Raw genomic sequence first — 24,975 nt, forward strand, 5'->3', positions numbered from 1 at the left:
GAACAAATTAAAATTTCGAGAAATATTCATGTTAAGTCAGTAAAAAAATTGTTTTTATAGTGCGTCGAATTAAAACTCTGTAAAGCAAGGTATTTTTTATAACAAGTTTAATAGTAAATAATTATCGAACTAATTATTAAATGTTTTTTTCCATCATATTCTGCATACATTTTTCAATGCACTTTCTTATTTCAAGTTTTTAAATCTTGTAGTTTTTACACAGCAGAAGAAAATTTGTTATCAAGCTAAAACAACGGCGATTGCATTACTTGCGATTTTTTAATTCAGAGAGACGGTAGAGTTATCTACTTTGGAGAAAATATTAATTTTGTTTGAAAAGTTTTTGAGAATTGTGTTATACATTTTAGACTCAGCATTTAGATTTTTTTGCTTCAATTACCTATTCAGTTCACCTCAATAATTTTCAGAAACTTTAAATGTCTGATTGGTACTTTGTATTAGATAGAATAACTTATATAAGCCTTATAAAATAATTTATCTAATATGGGTATGAAATATTTTAAAATAAATTTAACAATGCAAAATACTATTTTCGTACAAATTATAATACATTTAGAAACGAGGGATTATTTTTATTTTTTGATATTTATTTTTTGAAATACTTGAATGATAATAATAATAAACGTGGGCTCTCGATTTTCTAGTTTCAATCATTCTTCATTTTTTAAAAAGTCATGGGCGAGAAATTTGTTAATCTAAGCTATAAATTTTTAAAATATGTGCATTAATTTTTTTCTAGAAGCATATTAAAACGATATTTTGCCACAACTTCTTAACTTGAGCCGCGATGGCGCAGGGGATAGAGCTTTAGCATTCCAATGAGGTGAACCGGGGTCGAATCCAGCGATGGCTGGTCGATACGAATCCGCATCCCGCTTGCACCGACCACAGTGCTGACGTGAAAATTCTTAGTGGTAGACGGATCATGGGTTAGAGTCCCGTCAGGCTAACCGTGGGAGGTTCTATTGGTCTTCCTCTCCATGTAACGCTATTGCGGATTAGCTCCATTAAAAAGCCCTCTACGCAGGCAAATTCCTCCCAATACTTGAGTTCCCTTATCTTCTGGATTGGGTTCAAAATTACAAGTCTACGGAGTTGAACATTAGCAGTCGTAAACCCAAAAATTGGGTCAGTTGTTCAACGACGGTTATAAAATAAAAATATAAAAACTTCTTAGCTTTTCTAATAACTGTAAAAATCTCGTTATTAGATTTCGAAATAGGTATCAGACAAGTAGGCTATAAAGAACCGATTGTTTGAAACTTACCCTTATACTCACACATAATTCGAGTTTCATCATTACAGCTGAATGTAAATAAGCCGAAAGAATGATCCTCTTCAAAAGCTATCATTCCACAATCCCATTCTTTCTCATTTCCACTCCATCTTTCTTTTTCTTCGATCCTAGCATAAGAATAAAACATAATTTTTTTTTAAAGTCTTATGTACATGTACGATGTAGATACGTGTAGAGAGCACTTTATATAAAAAGAGCTAGAAATGCTTTTTATGAAGCTGTAACTGTTAACACTCTTCACACAAAAGCCTGGCGTTTCAAGCGTTAAAACATCTTTGTCAGAGGGTAAAGCGAAATGATGAAATTTCAGCGATATTAGTTTTTTGTTCTTTGAGACATTTAAAATAAAAAAATAAAAACATTATTTTTATGCTGGTTTTGCTTATAATTCAAAACTACGTAGATTAAAAGGAAGTAAAACTTTGTATTTTTCGCAAATTCAATTTTTTTTATTCGTATTTTATTGTAGAGTGGAAAATAGTAACTGAAAACTACTTTTTGCATGAAATTATCTTGGGAAAAGTTTTGTGAATAGATAGGGAAGAGAGGATTTCTGCGGACAATTTTATAAATTTTTCAAGAAAGCTTTCTAATCACTATTTTGAACATATATTGTACTTTTTTTATACTCTTTTTTTTTCTTTTTTTTAAAAATAAATTTGCTTTTATCTACACTAGTCCCATGTCATGGAGCTAGTGTGGGCACGCCTAAGCCACCTATAACTGAATGCCTCCGCCCGGTTTTTAAACTTAGTCCGATTGAACTACTATGATGGTAAACCAATTTACCAAAGAGCCATTTAGTAGAAAATCTATTAAAAATTAGAAAGTGGTAGCAAATATATCGCTGGTTCAAAACTAAACCGACACTTCTGCACTCACTTCTCACGTTATTTCAATGAGAAGTGAGTGCAGAAGTGTCGTTTTAGTTTTGAACCAGCGATATGTCTAAAAATTTGTTTAACCCTTTCGCGCCGACTGTCACAAATACTTGCAAGCATAAAACCGTATCAACCAGGGTAAAAAGATAAAACTGGTAATCAAAGTAATTCTTTAGCAGTTTATTTGTGGACGGAGTTACAATTGTTTGATTTATTTAATTCACCATTACTTTGCTCAAAATAAAACTAGTTATACTTTGAATTAACTTTGAATCAACATTGATTATATATATGGTTAAACTAACAATAATTAAAGTAAAAGCAAAGTAAGTCTGTAAAATTAGCAACGACTTCATTTAAGTTACCGTTTTTTATTTAATTACATCCTGATTTTGTACGAATGCTTTTCTGAATCACCCGTCCCAAAGGGGTTAATTTGTGAATATGATTGGTTTATCTTACTTACTTGTCAACCACGACAGATTCAATTCTCAAATATACATGATAAATTTCTCTCAAGTACTTTTAAAATAGAATTTGGGTTCAGGCCCACAACTGGCTCGCTTTCTAAATAATCTGCGCAGACTACTTATAAAATACAGTGGGGAGGCTTTCCGGTGTAGGGAGGTGATGCCTAAGACCTTTAGTCTGGCAACACTAATTCAACAAATATTAAAGTAAAACAAATATTAAAGTAGAAAAGTAAAACAAATTGCATTTAAACTCTTAGCAACAACTATTCCTTAACACTTTCAACGTGGCATTGACGCACTTCTCTTCTAACCTTTGTACTTAGAGTTCCCTTTCAGTCTTAAAATTGAAACAAAACTCAAATTCCTTTAAAACTTGATTATTTTATTTTAAAAAATAATAATTAATTGTAATCAATAACCATATTCAACAATAGTGTTCCTGGAAGACGAGTTATCTCGTCCGTAGCGATGAAAGAGTTAAAATATGTCGGTTCACTTAGAATGAACTGCCTAAGGTCGCACTAGCTAATGACTAAAGGAAAGGGTAGGGTTAAAATTTAGGATGTAATCTATTGTTGCTCATTAAAAAAGCAAGTTAAATCAAAATGGAACTAAATTGAACCTAAAAATACGGTCTTGAGTAAATAATCCTAAATATCAAAATAATTAATGTTAATGCCTGATAAATGCATCAACTCTAGCTTTTCTCATTTTATCGAGAGATTTATCTTGAATATTTGAAAGGGTGGCAAATGTTACTCTTTGCTATTTCATTTTCAGTATAAAAAAAATTAGCAACGATTTGGCAACGATTTATAAATAATTACTCCTTAGCACTCCGATGTCGCCTATGAGGCCACTCTGAAATTAAAACTTTTTATACCTTAATAATTAGCAACATCTATATTTTAAGAATTTTAGAAATTACATAAAAGTACTGTATTATGTATTTTAAATGATTTAGTGCATATATTAGTTCAAACAGAGCTTTAAAGTACTTGGAGTGCGAAAAGATAAAACAAATGTATAAGACCTGGTAATAAGTACGGTGAAGTTTTGAAGTGAGGGCAAAATTGAAGACATTTTGCTAACCCTAATTGTGTTTACACTTCTTCTTCTTCAGCACGACAGCCCCTTACAGGCCTTGGCTGCCTCAACCACGCGTAGCCTCCAACGTCTCCTATCCATGGTGACTTTTTTTCCAGTTGTTTATCTTTATTACTTTGAGTAATAAGGCTACTTTGAGTAATTACTTCAAAGTAATAGTTGTTTTTACACTAGCACTTTAAATATAATAGGAAACTACAACTCTAGCCTCGTTAAATATGTAAATATTGTATCAGGATTCATAGAAATTTTAATGGTGTTAACGAAAATTAGACGAAGATCCATTATGTGTCCACCACTATCTGTTATTTTGCTAAGAATTTATATCTGCATGAGGCAACAGTGCTTTACTAGACCTCTAAATATTAAAGTTGTGTAGTTGTATCATAAAAAAGAACATTCCTGCTAACATTAACGTAAATTTACAACCACTAATACCTCTGGGGCAGAGTTGGCCGTTGATTACAGTAATCGATTACAACTGTAATTGATTACAGATAATTACAGCTATGTAATCAATTACTTGTAATCACGATTACAAGTAATCAATTACTTGTAATCGTGATTACAACTTTCAAAAAATTTTGATTACAGCTGTAATCATGATTACAATTTTGATTACAGTAATCAATTACTTGTAATCACGATTACAAGTAATCAATTACTTGTAATCGTGATTACAACTTTCAAAAAATTTTGATTACAGCTGTAATCATGATTACAATTTTGATTACAGTAATCAATTACTTGTAATCATGATTACAAGTAATTGCGATTACAAGTAATCACAACAAAAACGATTACAAGTAATTATGATTACAAGTAATGAAAATATATGATTACATGTAATCATGATTGCATGTAATTTGATTACATGTAATTTGATTACATGTAATTGTGATTACTTGTAATCAAACTATACGATTACAAGTTATTACGATTGTATACTATAGTCAAATTTTTTATGTAAGTATTCATGTGTTTACATATTTTTATGTACATAGAATGTACGCACGCATGAACGTACAATTTGCGATTCCTATACATACAATGTATGCACAAACGTTGTTTGTACGCACAATATTCATAATTATATTGTAATATACTTAATGCAATGCGCATATGCTTAGTACATATAATTATGCATTTATGATACATGTACGCATGTATGTTAGTTTGTACAAAAAGGCAATGTTTTGTATCTTTGTATACATAGACAATGTATGTATGAACGTATATGAAAATAATGTTTATGCGTTTGCATGCTTTTATACACTTAAGTGCATATATTGTATAAATTTACGATAATAGCACGTATATACAATGTACGTTTGTATATAAAATTGTACGTATTTGCGTACAATATGTAAAAATGTTATTTAAAGGTACAATTTATGCACATAGTTGCGTAAATGAAATGCGTACATGTATACATGCATATTTATATGTACATCGATATATGTGCACGCAAAGTATGTACTTATGTACAACTTACGTATGTACTTGTATAACTACATACTTTGTTAATACTTATGCGCATGTAATGCATGGATGTACAAAAAAATAGTTATATGCACAATGTATGCATGTGCATACAACGTATACATGTACATAATTACAAGTAATGTACAAATACGTGCGTACATTTAAATATATGTAATTACAATATACACATACATTGTGCATACATTAAAAAAATTTATATGAGTTAAGTTATTAAAATTTGTTTTAAAATTATTCTAAGGTATATGAAACTCGACCTCATATTTTTTAGAAAGCAAACGATAATTTTATTTGGAATTTCTAAATATTAATTCCACACATAAAATTTACCGTTTTTCTTACCATTTAAAAAATTTCTATGAATCATGCATTATGTTATAAAAAAATAAATCTGTATTGTCAAACATTTCATGAAAATACCTGAAAATAATTTTTTATTCAGAGAATTCCAAAATGATATAGAACAATTAAAGCTGAAAACTAAATTTAAATATCGTTTGATTTTGTCATTTAACTTGCTTGAGTCATTAAAAGTTAACTTACATGCATTTTATTTATTGCATTGTACACATATTTAGACATAAATGTAATGTACATATGTATACGTGTAATGTATGTACGCATGTACAATGTATGTACATACATTCATGTATTGTACGTGCATATATAGTACATATGGATATGCATACATGGAACATACGTGTATTGTACATGTGTGGATACATTCATTGTACATATATACATTGCACCATATGCATGGATAGCATGCATGTACACATGTAAAATTTGTACGAAAGAATTATGCCCAATATATTTATGCACATACGTACTGTATATGTACACACATATGTACATTATATGAACATTATATGTTCATTTCATCATATGTACATTATATGAATATACATCTGTACGCTATATGTATATACATCTGTACAATATATGCATCTCAAATGTGTGTACGTACGTTATGCATGTCGAATGCATGTATGAATATATGTGAAGTATAAATACGCCCAATGTAGGTACAATAGTTCACAAATGTATTATGCATATTTGGATACTTACATTGAGCATGAACATATTATGTACATGTACATAAATACACTGGACATGCATATCATGTGCATGTATACGTACATATATTGTACATCCTACAGATATACCTATATTGTACATGCATACATATATTGTACTGTTCATAAATAAATTGCACATACATGCATGGGACATGCATTGTACAGACAATGTATGTATGTTCGTACAAACACAAGTACTTGTATATACATGCGTACATGAACATAGATATACATTTTACATACACAAATATTTGCATAAAATGCATATATTCATTGTGTATAAATGTACATGTATACATGTACAGTGTATGTACATGTGTGTGATACTAAAATGTCTGAACATATGCACTAGATAAAATCATATGTACATACATTTCACTTACATTCATTTGTACGTATACAAATACGTACAAAATGCAGTACATGTTAATACGTGCAAAATGTATCATTATAAAATACATTCTACTATCTACTGTAAAATATAATCATTTATAAGAATACAATAGTCTTGTAATCGTGTAATTAGATTACATGTAATCATGATTACATGTAATCAAATTACATGTAATCAAATTACATGTAATCATATATGTCGATTACTTGTAATCATAATTACTTGTAATCATTTTTGTTGTGATTACTTGTAATCGCAATTACTTGGAATCATGATTACAAGTAATTGATTACTGTGATCAAAATTGTAATCATGATTACAGCTGTAATCAAAATTTTTTGAAAATTGTAATCATGATTACAAGTAATTGATTACTGTAATCGACTATGTAATCATGATTACAGCTGTAATCAAACTTTGTAATCACGATTACAAGTAATTGATTACTGTAATCAATATTGTAATCATGATTACAGCTGTAATCAAAATTTTTGAAAATTGTAATCATGATTACAAGTAATTGATTACTGTAATCAAAAAATGTAATCGATTACATTTTTGGCCAACTCTGCTCTGGGGGTACTGGATTGAAGATCATTCGTTCTCTGATGATTCAGGTCAAAATTACGATCTGTGGATGTATGAATGGGTCCGCCCTACAAACGGGTGCGATGTATGGTGTGGCAGAAGTCGAATTCTTGGCCATAGATGGCGCCACTGGAGAACAAGAACAATCGCACCCCCTCTGCATAAACAGGGATAAGTCAACAGTAAAAACAACACAACCGCTAAAAGACTTTTTGACATTGAAGTGTCCACCCACAGTAGCCCCACACCTATGTGCCCACATCAGCATCGTTGAGTCATTATTTCGTTTAATCTTTTAATGGGCCATTCATTTCTAGTAAAGGTAAATTAAAGTATTTTTGGAATTAAAATTGTTTTAAGAATGGTAATTGACATAAGAAAAAAAACTCATTTGGTTTTATAAAAATGCTATTTTTTTGGTGGTAAATATATTTAACACGACCTATTAGGAATTTATTGACTTTAATTTTTCCTTATTTATAAAATAAATTTTATAAATGCTACTAACTTCAAAAAGGAATTATATATTTTATAACTTTTATACGTTTTTTTAAACTAACAAATGGTTACCAATTTTATTCAAACGCACTTTAAGAAAGCTAAAGTTATTAACAAATGGAAACATAAATTAAAAGTGGTAAAAAAGTGGTGGTAGTAAGTATACTTCCCACGGCCTTCGAAAGGGTTAAACTCATTATTGGTTAGGTATAAATAAAAAGAAAATTGAATGTGACTATTAAAATGTACAATAAATGTATTCATTCATAATATAATATCCTCTATTCTTAAGGAGACGAATGAAAATAATTATAAGTTGCAATTAAAGTAAAAACTAAAAAAAATTACTTCCCACCATAAAAATCTTGTTTTTTAATTTGATGCTTAATACAGTATTTGTTTTTTTATTACTACGTATGAAAATGTCACACAGTGTTGTCATTTTGCCAGAATTAACAGAGAATTTTTGAGTAATAAGTGACATAACAAATAGAGTAGACAAATTCCATTTGTATAGCCTAACTTTATGTCCCTCTCATAAACAATTTTTTTCCCACTCAATTTCCGGAGCATGGCAGTTTGAACAAATAGCGAGAATATTATTTAGAGTCCTAACTTCTGAACAGTTTTTTGACCACACTATTAAGGCCACGTCTTCTGGATTGCGGAAACCCCATATTTTGAATGTCAAAAATTCGTCTAACAAAATGGTATGTTTGTTTGGAAAAAAGTATGTTTTGGGTTTGATTTCGTTACTAACTTTATTCTCTGGTTTTCTTAAATATCATCATGTACAGGGTGTTGATCACTCCCGAAAAAATTCGCAAACTTTTAATTATAACTTTTTTTGAGGGTTTAGGGGAAAAACATATTTTAAATATAAAATTTCTCATATGAATCAGAGATTATTGAATAGAGACAATATTCTTTTTTTATTTAAAAAGTGGTAATTAACAGAATCACGGGGAGAAATTATTTTTCGAGATTTTATCCATCGGTAAGCATTTTCATTTCGATGTTGCTCTCAAACCGCAAAGTTGTCATCTTTAAGTGTGAAAATCCACCAATTTGATTAAGTATCTCTCTTCGGACTGCTACGTAGCGTAACAAATGGAAAGAAACTGGTAGTAAGATTTCATTACTGCTTCTTTTTTTGACCAAAGTAATTTGTCTGTGACTACCATATTTTTTGGTTACATAGTACATATATTTGCTTTTTTACTTACTTACTTTATTTAGAAACAACTGGGCACCTGGGCCGCGCAGCGGCCCCTATCCCATTCATCATGAAATTACAACAATGAGGTAAAAACATTTTGAATATGAGCAGTCGTTGTGGTAGCTTTACAATAATATTACCATGATTAGAGAAAATACAAACTTGAACAGAGATATTTACAGTAATTGCCATATTTGCTTTTTTAAGTTTTTACGAGCAAGTATATATTTTACAGTTGCTATTAAGTCGTGGTAGTTAAGGGTAGAGGTTAATTTACTTTATCCGAAAAAATGAAGTCCTGTAATGTTCTTGCTACCAGTTTTATTCTGGATAAGTAAGAGGCCTATTGGTAAATTTTTTTCTCCGCATGCGGCTCCAGGTTCCCTGTTAAAAGATCAGGAACATTTTTTTCTTCTGAACCTGCACAAGTACGCATCCATTTTATTTTATTTTATAACCATCGTTGAACAGCCGTACCAATGTAGAGTTTACGCCTACCTATGTTGAATTCCTTCGCCTTGTAATGTTGAACCCAATCCAGAAGACTCCTGGATCAAGTATTGGGAGAAATTTGACTTCGTGGAAGACTTTTTGAAGGAACTAACCCGCAATCGCTTTACATTGAGAGGAAAATCACGCAACCACCTACGGCTAGACTGACGGCAAGGGGATTCTAACTATGATCCGTCTACCACATAGGATATTTTACGTTAGCACTGCAGTCGGTGCGAGCCGGGAGCGAAACTCTAATAGACCAGCCATCGTTGGGATTCGAACTCGGTTTACATCATTGGAACATCACTATTTGTATGAATTATTTTCAGATGTTGGGTAGTTTGGGAAGATTTCTGTATTGGTACCTGCATCAAAATAATTTATAACCGTCGTTGACCAACCGACCCAATTTTGGGTCAACGACTACTAATGTTCAACTCCATAGACCAGTAATTTTGAATCCAATACAGAAGACGAGAGAACTCCTGGATTAAGCATTGGGAAAAATTAGAGGACTTTTTTTATGGAACTAACTCTCATTTGCGTTACGTGGAGAGGTAAACCACGAAAATCTACCACAGTTAGCCCATCGTCAAGGGACTCATGATCCGTCTACCACTAAGGATATTTTACGCCAGCACTGTGGTCGGTGCAAGCCGGATGAGGAATTCGTACCGGGTTCACCTAATTGGAACGCGAAAGCTCTGTTCTCTGAGTACGTACCCATCATAGTATTTCCACGAACCATCATCTTCTTTCTTTAATCCTATAAATACTCCTCCATCAATTGTTGTTGAAGACAAAATTGCCGACGCCACGCTCTTTCTTGAGTCTACATCTTTGTAAGGAAAGACATGGCCATCTAAGCACACATGCAGAGCACCGTTATAGCTCTCTTGTTGAGGATACAAATATAGGCATTTCCCGTGATAGTCTATGTAGCGGTAATTGTCATGGCGACAAGCTGAAACGAAAGAGGTATTTAGTTTTTTGGGAGAGTACATAATTCAATATTCTTAATTACTTTTCATTAACTGTAATTTAAGAAATTTACATAAGAACATGTTAAATGGCAATTTAGCAAAATTAAAAAATAATAGACTGTAGAGTCTATAGAATCAGTCACAAAAGACATTTTTCCATACAAAAAAACCTGTCTCATTTGAAGACTTGGAAGAATAAAGTACTGTTCCAATATTATAGACTGATGGCAAAATTAGGAGAGCAGGACTCAATGGGGACATACGTACTTTCCTCTCACTGAAAGATCATTGAAGTATTTCATAGATTAAAACGACAGTGTTTCCTTTCTGCGGTCTCTTAAAAATTGTTATAGTGGTATTCAACTTATTATCAAAGCAGTGGAAATTCACATGGTTTAGCAACTACTTAAATGCAATAAACTTTCACCCCATCCCTAACACAACTCTTGATACGTGTTACAGTTATCGAATTATTGGGGTGATCAAGAATGTTTCATACTAACTTTTTAAAACAGTGAAACACTTTTTATGACAAAAATTTATGTACCATTATTATAGTTTTAAGAGACCCCTGGACGCTCAGACATTATTAGTTTACATCGAAATCAAGTTTTTAAAAAATTCAGAAAATATAAAGTACTAGTGGTAAAAACATTTAGTTTCTGCCTTTATTTTAAAACAAGCCATGACAAAAAATTTTTGATGTAAACCTACGCATCTTGTCTTTATCTTTTTCACAAAGAACTACTGCATTCTGTCCACATGAATATGGTGTCACTTTGAATTCTTCTATTTCGGCCACTCCGCAATCATAATTAGAAGGATCCGAAGCCCATAAGGGATAATCTCCTTGCTCAACACTTCCTTCGTCATTGGAAAAGATCCATTTTTTAGATCCAAATCCGCTGTCTTTCTTTATTCCTATAGAATAATGCACAGTAAATCATCAAGGATAGGAAGGGTTCAAGGAAAAAATACCTAAATTAAATTTAAAAAAAAAAAAAAACATTAGTTTCTCTCAATATTTACAAAATCGTAAAAGCTGCCGTCGATTTTTTTGGGTGCTTAACTTAATGTTACATTGTTGAGCAAAACTATAAGACTTAGAAACTTGAACTCAAGGCTAATTGAAATAAAGTGAGAAGAAATATGTACGAGGTGTATATTAGAATTAAAAAATTTAACATTTGATAATTTGATAATTTGTTCGAGAATTGTTAAATTTGTAGTTAAAAGTATCATGCCGGCCTTTTTGCAGGCAGCGGGATTTTGTGAAATTTGACGTGATGAAAAGGCCAGTTTTGCTTATGAACCTAATACGAGCTTTGTTTTAAAGTTCAAGTTTGCTATTGCAATATTTAATAATCACTTATTTTAACCAAATAATTAATGATCAAGTTATTGCAATATCAAGTTATTGAAATATATCTCACTTTTTACACTTCACGTTACATCTTGTTTTTCTGCACAAAGATTTAAAGACTTGAAATTTAGATGGTGTGTTGAAAAATGTGGAAATATAATTGAATAAAATAAATTAAGATTCGATTATTAGTTCGAGAGTTATGAACTATTAAACTTGTTGGGGAAGAAAATACCACGTGATTCTTTGTACTATTCACTGAAATGCAACTACAGAGTAGAAGTTTGATTTGCTGATAGAGCCATTTTCATTTACAAGGTTGCCACAGAAAAAAATGAACAGAATAGTTGCTTTTAGTAGCCTAAAGTGTGAAAATAGTTGCCGACAACTATGAAAATAGTTGCCTAAATAAGAACAAAATTTTTTCAATAATATTACTAAAATTTTATTAAATGACTTAATTGTTCATATACCATGATTCGTTATTGTTCATATACCATCATTCGAAAATGAATATTAAAAAAATACAGCGAAACATTAACTAAGCTATACCACTAGAATGAATTTTTGCAAAAAACGTAGAAAGTTTCCAGCCCCTGCCAGAAGTTTATCTTTTCAGAAATTTAACTGCACAATGACTGTTTATTGGTACAACATGCATTCGCAAGCTTGTGTGTTCAGTTAAGGTTTATAAGTCTTTGTAAGGTAGAAGGACAGCACGAAGGTGCATCCAGAGTAGCAGCGGGATTCGAACTCGCTACCTCCAAGCTTCACACAGCGCTTGACGGATACCTCTTGGTCAGAAAGGTCCCTACAATGATTAGATTTGCAAATTTTTTAATTATATATTTTTTTAAGTAAAAGTGATTGAAACAAAAACTATCTATTGCAAATTTAATCTTAAATTTACAATCCATACTTTTTCTAAAATTTTTTTCTGGAGGGCAGAGGAAGGTTTGCCATTGTTCCAAAGTATACGTATATTTATTTGTGTTGAAGAAAAAGAAGAAAGATTAATTGTTTGCTCACAAAGTTTTTCTGGAATAAATATGATGGTACATATGTTTTCACGTGGTGTAAAATTAGTCATAGTTTGAATAGTCAAACAAAATACAGGGATTGAACAGTCCTTGTATTTTGAATTATAAAAACACTTCCGTACTGATTCTATACAAACGATCTTTCATCAGCAAATGTTTTTGAAGATTTTACATTTAGAAACTGTTTGCACAATTTGAAAGATCATATTTGAAGCTTTTAGGAAATTATGGTCTTTTTACCAATGCGAAGTTTGCATGGACCAAAATGATCGAAGGAGGTTAAAAACTTTTTTCATTTTTCAATACCACAGTAATTATAGAAGCATACTAATATAAACATTGCAATTCAATAGAATAATTGCAAAACTGCTGGTATTAAAGCTAAAAAGAAGTTATTAACTTCTTCTCATTTTGGTAAATCTGAATTTTGCTTGACTAAAAACGACTTCATTTCTAAAAGCTACAAACATGTGAACTTTCTGACTGTGCCAACAGTTTTGGTATGTAAAATCGTTCAAAACATTAGCTGCCAAAAGAAAAATTGTTTACACAGAGTTAGAAAGAAATGTTTCCATAATTTTCTCCAACTCCAGTATGCGTTATCGCCATAAGTTTCAATCTTATCAGTAAATATCAATCGAAGAAAGAAAAAATAAATAAATAAACAATTTTTTGTATATTTTACTATACTTAGTATTCAACTTTGATATGGCTTTGGCTCAAACTTACCAATATATGTATTTGCTGGTACCACATGTTGCAAATCTTTCCATAATATTTCAGCCATGTCTTTAAAGCCATCATCACTCAGCCTTCTTAAGAACGGTTTTCCTCCTCTTCCTTCATTTGTACAGTACGTCTTCATATCATTTAGCCTAACTTTCCGATTCGATACATGAAGGCATACATTTTCGGCTCCCAGCCAAAAATATGTTTCCGGACAGCCTAAATAAGATGGGAAATAAATACACTGGTGTGCAAAACTTAAGCAACAAGTGCGTTTTTTGTCATAACTCTACAAGAAATCATCCGATTGACATGAAATTTGAATATGATGTTCATTATTTTGTACTTAAACGATGGTAAAAGAATAATGGCGCAGAAAGGAATATGAAGCTTAAAGTAGGGTATGAAACAAAAAAAGGCTTTATTTGACATATAGTGGCGTTACACATGATTGCCTGAAGAAGCGTAAGTACAACTGGCAGATGTTTCCTAGTACGGGATATGACCTCCCCTTACTGTAATTGTTGCTTGGCGTCGTCTCTGCATGCTAAGCACCAGATTATCCAGGAGTTCTTGGGGTAAACGTATCCATTCCTTCTTTAACGCATCTTTCAGCTGATGGGTGTTACCAGGAGGATACTGTCGTGTCGCAAGACGTCTCCCTAATGCATCCCACACATGCTCCATGGGATTTAGATCTGGAGAGTAAGCTGGCTAATCCATTCGTGTGATATCTTCACTTTCCAGTAGCTCTTGAACATTAGCAGTACGGTGTGGCCGGGCATTGCCATCCATAAAAATGAAGTCTGGTCCAATTTCCCCTCAGAACAGACGCACATGGGGGGGATTACCTCATTGCAGTTGCGGTCTCCAGTTACAGAACCTCGGTCGAAGATCTGAAGCTCAGTCCGCCCGTTCAACATAATGCCACCCCAGACGACAACTCCAGGACCACCGTAAAGATCTCTTTCTGCGATGTTATTGGGAGGAAATCGAGCTCCAACCTCTCTCCAGATCAACTGACGTTGAGAATAGCTTGTAGCACTAAAACGACTCTCATCTGTGAAGAGGATGCGACTTCATTGATGAGGTGTCCAGGTTTCGTGTTCTCTGCACCACTCTAAACGGTGCCACCGTTGGCTAACTTTTAAAGGTATGCAGCGTTCAGGACGTCTAGCAAATAAGCCACCTTTGTGGAGGCGTCTGGCCACTGCAAATCTTGATACTTGTCGTCCTGTGGCTGTGCACAGTTGCTGAGATATGGCACTCGCTGACTGAAAACGGTTTCTTTTCACCTGGAGGACAATGTAACGGTCATCTCTTGGTGTTGTTTTCCTTGGACGTCCACCACCAACCTTCCGAACAGCTGTACCAGTAGTTTTAAAGACATTCCAAGCACGAGAAACAATACTTTTGTTGATTGCGAACTCTTCGGCGACACTGGTCACACTACGCCCCTCCTCAAGCTTCCCAATCATTCTTCCGCGAGTAAAGTCGTCTAAATGATTTCTTGAAGACATGTTTCACAAAACAAATCCCTTGCACTTGCAGCGAATGTCTCTAACTACAGTGCTCTTCATCCTTTTATCACAGCTTTGACCTGCGCGCGCTGACCCACAAGGTTTACGTACACTTACATCACCTACGACGTTTTATTTTTAAAATTTGCATACAAATAATCTTTCTACTGAATTACGTGCATATTATACTGCAATTTCCTGGCTATCTTATACTTTGTTGGGGAGCTGTGGCCGAAAAACCAATTGTTGCTTAAGTTTTAGCACCACTGTAGAATATAATTGAAGTTCTCAATTCATTAACATCGGATTTTTTATAGCAATGATGTGGAAAAAGCTATTATAAAGAGAGTGAGTAGTTCGTTAATGTTTAAACTGAGGGGGTATTTATAGGGAATTTTACTACAACTTATTGTTTTTTCACTGTTCTAGTACTAAATGAAAGACGAAATGTCTATACACATTTTTATACTTATTTAATGTTTATATCTATAATAAATAAATGGATGTCATAACTAAAATTTAAATAAGCAACTTTTTAAAATTGTATAGCTCAATAAACTTTCGACCAATTTCGTTCAAATTTCGTATTTTGTCATTTAAAATCTTATGCTTTAAAATGATATAAAAATTTGCATAGGTTACAGAGTTCGATACTTTTTCAAACATTATTAAATAAAATAATGCCCTTACTGTGGGAGCAACGTTGGTCCACCTAATATGGCGCTCCTGAAAGATTGGCCAACAAATCTCCCCATCAGATGCCTGTATGACGAAAGGTCATTCTCCAGGTGGGCATTGGGAAAAAAAATAAGGAATGCAAACTTTCAAATGCTCTCTTCACTAACAATATTTTCGGGATAGCAGCCGCTCTCCATATTCTGTAAATCAAAAACCCCAAACCGTCGAAAAACAGGCATGTTCCTTCAGAAAAAAGTACCTTTTTTGTTCGATTTTGTAACTTAAAAAATCGTCTGCTGTAATTAATTAGCATATTCAAGTTCAACATAGCATATTCATATTCAAGCCAAGTCAAGGTATTATTAGCATGTCCAAATTTTAATGAACATAAATTCATTAAAATTTAATCTTCATACATGAAATTTCGATTATTGGATAGTAAGTTATTCAGGTTGTTCACTTTTATACTGCATACTGCATATTCTAAACAAAGAACTATACTTAGGATTACTGTTGCTTAAAAATAGTTGCCCTTTAAAAAGAATGGATCAGTTAGAATCAAATAGTTTCACATATTTAGCGGTTTGTATTATTTTTTAAATAAATGATCCCAGATTGGGTACACAGAGTTGGAAAGGGGTAAAACTTTTATATTAGTTTGAGATAAAAATCCCCAAAAAATAATAAAGATAAAATCATAATGACAGAAAACAGAATTTCTCCAAAAAATTGATAAAGAAATGCGATTAAAAGGATATAAAAGAAAAAAAAAACGTTTTTCAGTTTTTGATAAACATTACTCAAGGTATCAATATGTTGCAATTTTCAAAATATTATATTTTCATTAAGAACAAATTATTAATGTTGCAATCTTCTTATCACTTTTCAACTTTTATTAGAGCCTTATATGACTGCACCTAACTAAAAACTGACTCGAACTTAAATAGCAACCCAACTTAATCCTTCTAAACATAAGTTTTCCTGCTTGCTTCATTTTCAAGACAGAATTTTCCTGAAATAAAGTGGAAGTTAAATAACAATTCAAATGAGCAGATACTCAAAACTTGAAAATAATTTTGAGTTGACAATGTGCGGATACCTTTTGATACAAATAAGATATGAATATTTGAACACTTTTTTTTTTAATTAAAATTTAAATGCAGAATCTGCTTTTAGTTTAGCCCAGAAGTGATTGTGAGCCCAACTCAAAAATCCTGAAAATTTGAGTAAAATCATTAATGACCCCTTTCAAAAAATTAAAGTCTTCATAAATTTAAATCATTGATATTTTCAAAACATGACATTCTAAATAAATAACAATTTAAATGAATAATTATGCATTTACTTTTATGTCTAATCACATTCATTTTTCTCCCCAAAAAATATTTACAAATGATAGAGAGGCCAAGTATAAATTCTGGTTCTAATATTTTTAAATGAAGTATAAACAAGTAATAATAAAATATATTACAAGAATTTTTATACATAAATGTGATCAATGATTTCTTGAATCTTCTGGACCATGGATTTTCGGTAACTTCCGGATCGCGATTAGGTTCCGGATTGCGGTTATTTCCGGAGCACAATCATCTCTGGTTTGGCATAATGAAACCGGATTAAATTTCACAATTAAAGTAGCCAAACAATTTTACAATTAAAATTAACATGCTCTTTTGGAGTATAATTAATATTTTGATTTATACTTACGCTCGGAGTTAGTCTTTGAGATTGCAAACAATAACAAAATTAATTCGCATATCACGATCATAAAAATTATACGCATCGCGTATTACATGAAGTTTAGTGCTATATTTTAATTTCAAACGGTTGCCACAATTAGAAATGAATACATTAGATGAAAATAAATCATATTTATGAGAGCACTTATTTTTGTATCTTGACAACAAGACACGTATCTAAATAAACTTTTAAAGTGATATAAATAGTGGATTTGTTTGAATCGTTAATGGAATGAATTGTCATGCAAAGTGAAAAATAACTACAGATTAATGATGATAAAGAACTGGTGAATCATAGATAAATTATACCCTTCGGTAATTAAGAATCAACCTTATGCTGATTACTGCGTGTTTCATTCCCTCAGCTATTTATCTCCTTTTAATAAAGCAAATAGTTTTGTTTGGGAAATTTGCTGCAATGGAAAAGAAAAAATATGTTGGAAACTGTTTATTTTAGCTATTTGTTTTCTTAATCAACGCAAATGCTGTTTTGTTTGTATATTTCTGCAATGGAAAAAATGCATTTTGATAAATGATTATGTCTCTAAGTTTAATTGTAGAAATAAAGTTTTTATGCGTTTTTGAACTAAATTATTAAATGATAGGGAAGCAAGACTTTCATGATTTCTAAGATTTTAATAAAACAAATTATTGGATACTAATAAGATAATTTTTGCTTTAACCCCTTAACAATCGGTTAATTTTCAAGAAAAGAGTCATAAAAGTACTTATTTTGCCAAATACACGCATTTGACTAGCGCTGACATCTAGTTTAAAATAAACTAACTATCTACAACTACCTTAAAAATATTCTGGTACTGTCACCTGGTGTGTAAAATGAGAAATAAAAAGTTTTCCGGGCAAAACAAATTAATTAGTTTTATTCTTCTTGGCGCGTTACTACTGAACACTCCAGCCCGGAAATATCACGGGAGAGAGAAATAGAGGGAGAAATCTCACCCCGTCAATTTCACGGGAGCGAGAAGGAAGGGGTTAATTGTTATTTTTGTTCTTGACTAGTCACCAGTGGCGACCGTTTAGTCTACCTTCACTACGAGTTCGCCACTCAGCAGATCAATGAAAATCTCAGACTTTACGAACTCAACGTTTTGTGACTGCAGGGTGACCTTGCTGCGTACTTAATTTGAAATCAGTGAAAAGTCGCCGTTTTGCGGCTCCATATTGATTACTCTCATACAGCAGTGACTTGACTTTTCTGTCGATAAAACCTGTCTGTAATACTAAATGTATTAGGAACAGTTATAATATATTTTCCTGCCTGAAATGTTAAGATTCACAGATATATCTGTGATGATATCTAGATGGTTAGTGTAGTTAATGAATATATTCATTAACAATACTAATCATTTAGCCTACATCTAACCTAATCTGGTACCTAACGGGCATACCTTTTAATTGCTTAAGATTTTCCGCAGATTCAGGAAATATATTTACTAGTGGTAGCAAAGATAATGGGTCCGTTCGGAGCTTTCGGAGCCCGCTCCGAATTTCTTGAACTTTTGAGAAGTTTATCATTAGACGGTTAACGGTTGCTAATCGATTAATAGTTGATTTTGTTCGATTAATTCAATAAAATTCATAATTTTCACCTGTATCAATATTTTAAATACTTCTTTCAAAAAATTAAACTGCAATAAAAAAGGTAACATTTTAATGAATAATAAAAAACGATTCATGATTTTTTACAAACTAAGAGAGCATATTCCTACTGAATGTGGCTTGATCGGTCTACATAAAATGCACCAATCGAATTCTCAATTTCTGAATGTAAATTTTATATGTTGCATTTTAATACTTTGATGAAAAAGTGGCAAAAAGTACTGTCTATTAAATTTTTCAGTTTGTTTTCGAACGACATCGTCAGAACAGGTTGGAGCGGATTCCAAAAGTTTGCGTCGAAGAACTGACCCAATATGTTAATAAATTAGAATTAAAAGAACTTTGTCCACCATAACATATGGATAATTAAAACATATGCAGAAAGACTAATGGTCATATTTTTAATTCCTGAAAAAAATTTATAGAAATTTTATTTTATTTATAGACTTCTGTAGCTCACTATCACTATCTTCACACTTACTATCACTACAATATATTTAGCAAAAACGATGTAACAATATCATATTGCAATACCTATATCTTGAAATTAATAAATATTGTAAATAAGTTTATTTCTTTATTAATAATTATTGTTCGTATAAATTAATAATTATTGCTCGCTTATTTTATCTTGAAGAACATTGTAAAAGATAAATCTTCGAAATCGTGACTGCTGAAGTTCGGGAATTCCTTTATTATTTCCTTTATTTATTTATTATACATTCCTTTATTTATTTATTTTTTTGCATGAGATTTGTTTTAAATAGATTTTAGATATTTTGTATTGTTGATTCCAAATATGCAACCGGTTTTTTTTCTAAAAGTTATAGTTTTTTAATAAAATTTTTAGTTTATTTTATGTCGAAATGTGTAAGTTTAAAAACATTATATATGTAACAGAACATTCGCTTAAATAAACTTGTAGCAGAGTTAGGCCACATCATCAGGATTAAAATTGCGTTGGAACTCATATCTTGAAAGGACGGCATTTCTGTTTTTTCGTCTGCTTCCGAACAGGTCATAATAGAGGAGTGCCCGTAGCCAAGCATACGTTCCAATGCAGTTTTAATCCTGATGATATCCCTTAACTCCTCTAAAAGTTTGTGGCAACATTTATGTGACCCCGTTTTATATAATGTTTTTAAACTTGTATATTTTGACAAAAATAGACTAAAAATGTCATTTTAAAGAATCTGTAGCATTAGGAGTAAAACCAATTTCAGGTTTAAAATCCGAATCAGGCAAGATCAAGTATTTGTATAAATGCAACAAAAATTTTTTTCCCCAGTGTTATCATCTTTTAAAACTTGTTTTGACGCTTTTTAATTATAATTTTTTTTTGCTTGCTTTTAATGTTTTTTTAATTTAATTTTATTTTCCTGTTTTTTTTTAAACTTTGAAATATTTTAAGTATTACAACTCTTATACGAAGTATTGATCCCAGCAAAATAAATTCTATTGATTATCCAAGCTTACTTTAAACTTGAAATCATTATCTCATTACACTTTTCAACTCAAAAGCTTCGCTATCATAATCTAGCGTTTAAAACTATCGATTTTCTAATAACTGTCAATATTTTTCAAGAAGAGCTCAATTAAAATTGCCTTAAATGGAAACAATGAGATCGCATTGTACATTTTGGTAATTCAGACAGAAATTGAGCTCCATTCACGAAAAGGAAAACATTTATTAACAAATCTATTAGCTACCATTAACGATTGCCAATCATTTTATGTATCAAACTTTGTTTTTGGAAGTAGCCTATTTTGCGTGATCTTTGACTCATGATAAAAAAAGAAAAAGAAAAATACGTTCACCTTTTAATATCCATTATGGATGCAATATATTGATTTGCGGCGTAAAAGCATCCAATCAATTGTTAATATGTCAGAAGGTGTTGTTTTGATACGAAAGACCCTTTCCCGGGTCAAAGAGACAATCTTCCATTGTAAATAAATAAGTTCTGCTTATTACCGTTCGTTTAAAGCGAATTTGTTTTGCTTTCAACGTGATAATGGTCCACGTGGATGACTCAACTAGTGAATAAAATCATAAACCGTTTGTGAAAAGTTAATCGTTCTTTTTTTTTTCTCAGTAAAGGGTTTTAATTAAGTTAAAGTAAATTGTTGGAAATATTAAATGAAAAGTTAATTACCTGCCATGGCTAGAAATGATGGACGAGTATTGAACCATCAAATTTTAATTTGCAACGAGATAATTAGAAAATTTTTTTTATATAATTTTTTATTCTTTTTCTACCGTCCATTATCGATGGTTTACTAGTAAAAGTTCACTAGTTATAATATGAATTTAAGTTCAAACATAATACTCGACTAATATAAACTGTTGCATTATCTTGGCTCTTTATTTTCATAAAGGTAAGATTTATTTCACTTTTAATTAAGGCAATACTATTGATTCAAGTGTTAATTATTATTAAAAAGATACTTTTATTACATAATGATCTTAAAACTAATGATTACAAATGCTTTTCTATTTTATTATTTTATTATTATTGCTCTTTATTTATTTAACAATGTTATGCAGAAGAAATGCAGTTAAATGAATGCACCGGATTATGTTCCTTTATTCTTTCCTTTTTATAATAATGCAAAAAGTCGTTTGAAGTTTTTGTAAGCGATTTTGATAGCTAGAATTTAAGAACTATGCATATTTGAATTAAATAACTTCAATCAAAAATTTCTCCTCTGAGGTGCGTCTCTTGAATATACAGAGGGGGAGCTGAAATATTGCTATCCGAAACTTAAATATCGCTATCCAGACAAGTAAAGTATTGCTTTCGATGTATATCTTTACACTAAATTGAATGAAACTAAACCCAAGATGATAGAACTAATAGTTTAGAATTTATTAAGGTTTTATGTATAAACAACATTAAAATTTTAAAACTTAACATTTGAAATTTAATAAGGAACTGTTTCCTTTTTTTTTTGTTGAATCAAATAAGGTTAATACCTTAAAAGTCATAAGTATTTTTATGCATAGAAAACGTATTTTTGACTCACACTTATTTACTTGTCTAGCTTTTCTATTTAAACAATTTGTTTCCTAAAACGTAGTCAGTATTGTTTTCTAAATAAATATCCAAATTTCCTCAGTATTGTTTCCTAAATAAATATCCAAATTTCCTCAGTATTGTTTCCTAAATAAATATCCAAATTTCCTCAGTATTGTTTCCTAAATAAATATCCAAATTTCCGCAGTATTGTTTCCTAAATAAATATCCAAATTTCCTCAGTATTGTTTCCTAAATAAATATCCAAATTTCCTCAGTATTGTTTCCTAAATAAATATCCAAATTTCCTCAGTATTGTTTCCTAAATAAATATCCAAATTTCCTCAGTATTGTTTCCTAAATAAATATCCAAATTTCCGCAGTATTGCTTCCTAAATAATTTTTACGATAAGTGTGAGATCAAATCTAAGTTGACAGAACTAATAGTTTTAAAATTACGAAAGCATTATGTATAAAATGTATAATTTTTAACTTGCGCATTTGTTCGCACGGCTATGAATTAAGAAGAATCCAATTACTTAATAAATAATTTATGTATCCAATACTTAATAAACACTTTGTATATTCAATTACTTAGAATTATCCAATTAGAATTTTCCAATTACTTAGAATTTTCCAATTACTTAATAGACAATTTATGTATCCAATTACTTAGAATTATCTATTTACTTAATAATATATGTATCCAGTTACCTAAGAGCTGACCAGTGATTTTCTTATGAAAATAACTTACCTATGAAGAAAAATTTCTAACGACCATTTTCACAATTTAATCTTATTTTACTTGAATAATTTTTTAAAGCCATCTCATTGTTTCTGGATGCTATTTTCTTCAAGTTTAAAAGAATAGAATTATAAAATATGCAGGACAAGCGTTAATGATTTTTCACATATTTTATAAAATGGGATAAATTTTTTAAATTTGGTTTTGAATTTATTGTAAATTAGTTTTCGATATCACATTGTTAAGGTACTACGTTGTCGTTTTATTTTATTTTATAACCGGTGTTGAACAACCAACCCAATTCTGAATTTACAACTATCAATTTCAACTCCGTAGCCTTGTAATTAACTCAATGCAGAAGACCAGGGAACTTCTGGATCAATAATCGGTACAAACTAGCCTCTTTGGAGACTAACTAACCGCTTTTTTGATGGAACTAATCCAGAATTGCGTTACAAGGAGAGGAAAACCACGAAAACATCCCATGGCTAGCCCGACCGTAGGGGCTTATAACCCATGATGCAATTACAACTAAGGATATTTTATGTCAGCCCTTTAGTCAATTCGAGCAGGGAGTAGAATTTTATCTACCAGCCGACGCTACCATTCGAACCCGTGTCACTTCATTGAGAGGCAAGCGCTCTATTTCCTGAGCCTCTACGGTTCACTGTGTTGTCGTTGTGAATAATCGGAGTTTTATGTTCGTTGGCAGTTTGAATCTTACATAGCATTAGGCAACATCAATGTTATACTTTTTCTTACTCTAATCTAAAAAAGAAAAAAATCAAAATCAAGTCCATAGTATTTAAAGTATAAACATTTTAAGGATTTTATGCAAGGTCGGGTGCAAGTAAAAAAATATAATTTTTATACATAAAACCCTCCTTTCATTTAAGCCAGTGTTTCCCAAAGTGTGGTACGCGTGCCCCCAGGGGTACGGGAACAGTTTAGCGGGGTACGCGTTCTTATGCGAAATATCTAGCAACAAACGAAAATGTCAAAAATTTTATTTAAAAACAAAGCTAGTCATGAAAATTTACGATTACGTATTTTTCTATTGGCTATTTTTTGCAGAGATAACAGTTAACAATTAGTTGTGTCAACAGCCATTTGTCATTTTTAACTTTTGTGTAATTTTTTTATAGTGAAAAATACAATCATTTTTTAACTGTGGTACACAGCGTTACGAAAAATTTAGAAAGGGTACACAAAAGTCATAAGTTTGGGAAACACTGATTTAAGCTATTAAATCTATCAACTAAATTTAGATTCTATTGGATTTAGCGTAAGAAAGTACAGGAGAAGTAATGTTTTATTTGTCTTGAAAGCAGTTTCAGACGGGCAGACAGTTAGGAATAATCACCATTCATCAATGAATCAAATACAATAAAATATAAAAAAAGTTTTATTTAGTATGCTTTGCCTTTAATAATTTCAATAAAAGAAAATGTTAAATTCCTTTATTTAACAAATATTTAAAAGTTTATTTAACAAGTTAAATTAACTTTGTCTTCATCGATATGAACCTTTTTAGTACGTACCACAGATTTAGACAACTTTGACATTCGAGAGACTAAATTCTGTTGTTTTGTTGCCAACATTTTCCGGGCCTCTTTTAAAAATTGGGACATTCAAATCTTTGAAGATTTGTTTGATTCATTATACCGACCAGTCAATTAAATCGGTTTTACAGTTTCTTGTTTGGGGTGAGATCTGTTGATTGTGGAGGCCATTACATCATTTGTAATTTTCCTTTGATTTCAAATAACTGATACATAAATTAAATGCGTGTATAGAGTTATTACCGTTTTTAAAATTTATAAAATTCTTGGGGAATATCCCTTTCTAATGTTTCTTTTATCTTAGAGGAAGCAAAACAATTAATTAAGATATTATGATACATCTTTTTGCTCAGTATTGAGTCTATTTTCACAAAATCTCCAGTCACTCCTCCTTCAAACTTTTATATTACCTCTTCCTTATTTCATA

General features: G+C 31.2%; 2 protein-coding genes across 2 annotated transcripts in view; one reads left to right on the plus strand and one right to left on the minus strand.

Annotated features, from left to right (window-relative positions):
* The window catches only part of LOC107450540 (epithelial sodium channel subunit alpha-like), a 71,108-nt gene that overhangs the window by 5,616 nt on the left and 40,517 nt on the right, over nt 1–24,975 (plus strand). The window lies entirely within an intron of this gene.
* LOC107450539 (uncharacterized) lies at nt 567–17,707 on the minus strand. Its single transcript, XM_071183195.2, has 5 exons — nt 17,573–17,707; nt 13,671–13,886; nt 11,253–11,459; nt 10,279–10,519; nt 567–1,425 (listed from the first exon to the last, which is right to left on the minus strand). Exons 1-5 carry the CDS (start codon nt 17,646–17,648, stop codon nt 1,260–1,262), a joined length of 906 nt encoding a protein of 301 aa, XP_071039296.2. The 5' UTR covers nt 17,649–17,707; the 3' UTR covers nt 567–1,259.

Source organism: Parasteatoda tepidariorum, chromosome 7 (assembly GCF_982258835.1).
Source record: "Parasteatoda tepidariorum strain Cologne lab strain chromosome 7, Ptep-v5.0, whole genome shotgun sequence".
Taxonomy (NCBI): domain Eukaryota; kingdom Metazoa; phylum Arthropoda; class Arachnida; order Araneae; family Theridiidae; genus Parasteatoda; species Parasteatoda tepidariorum.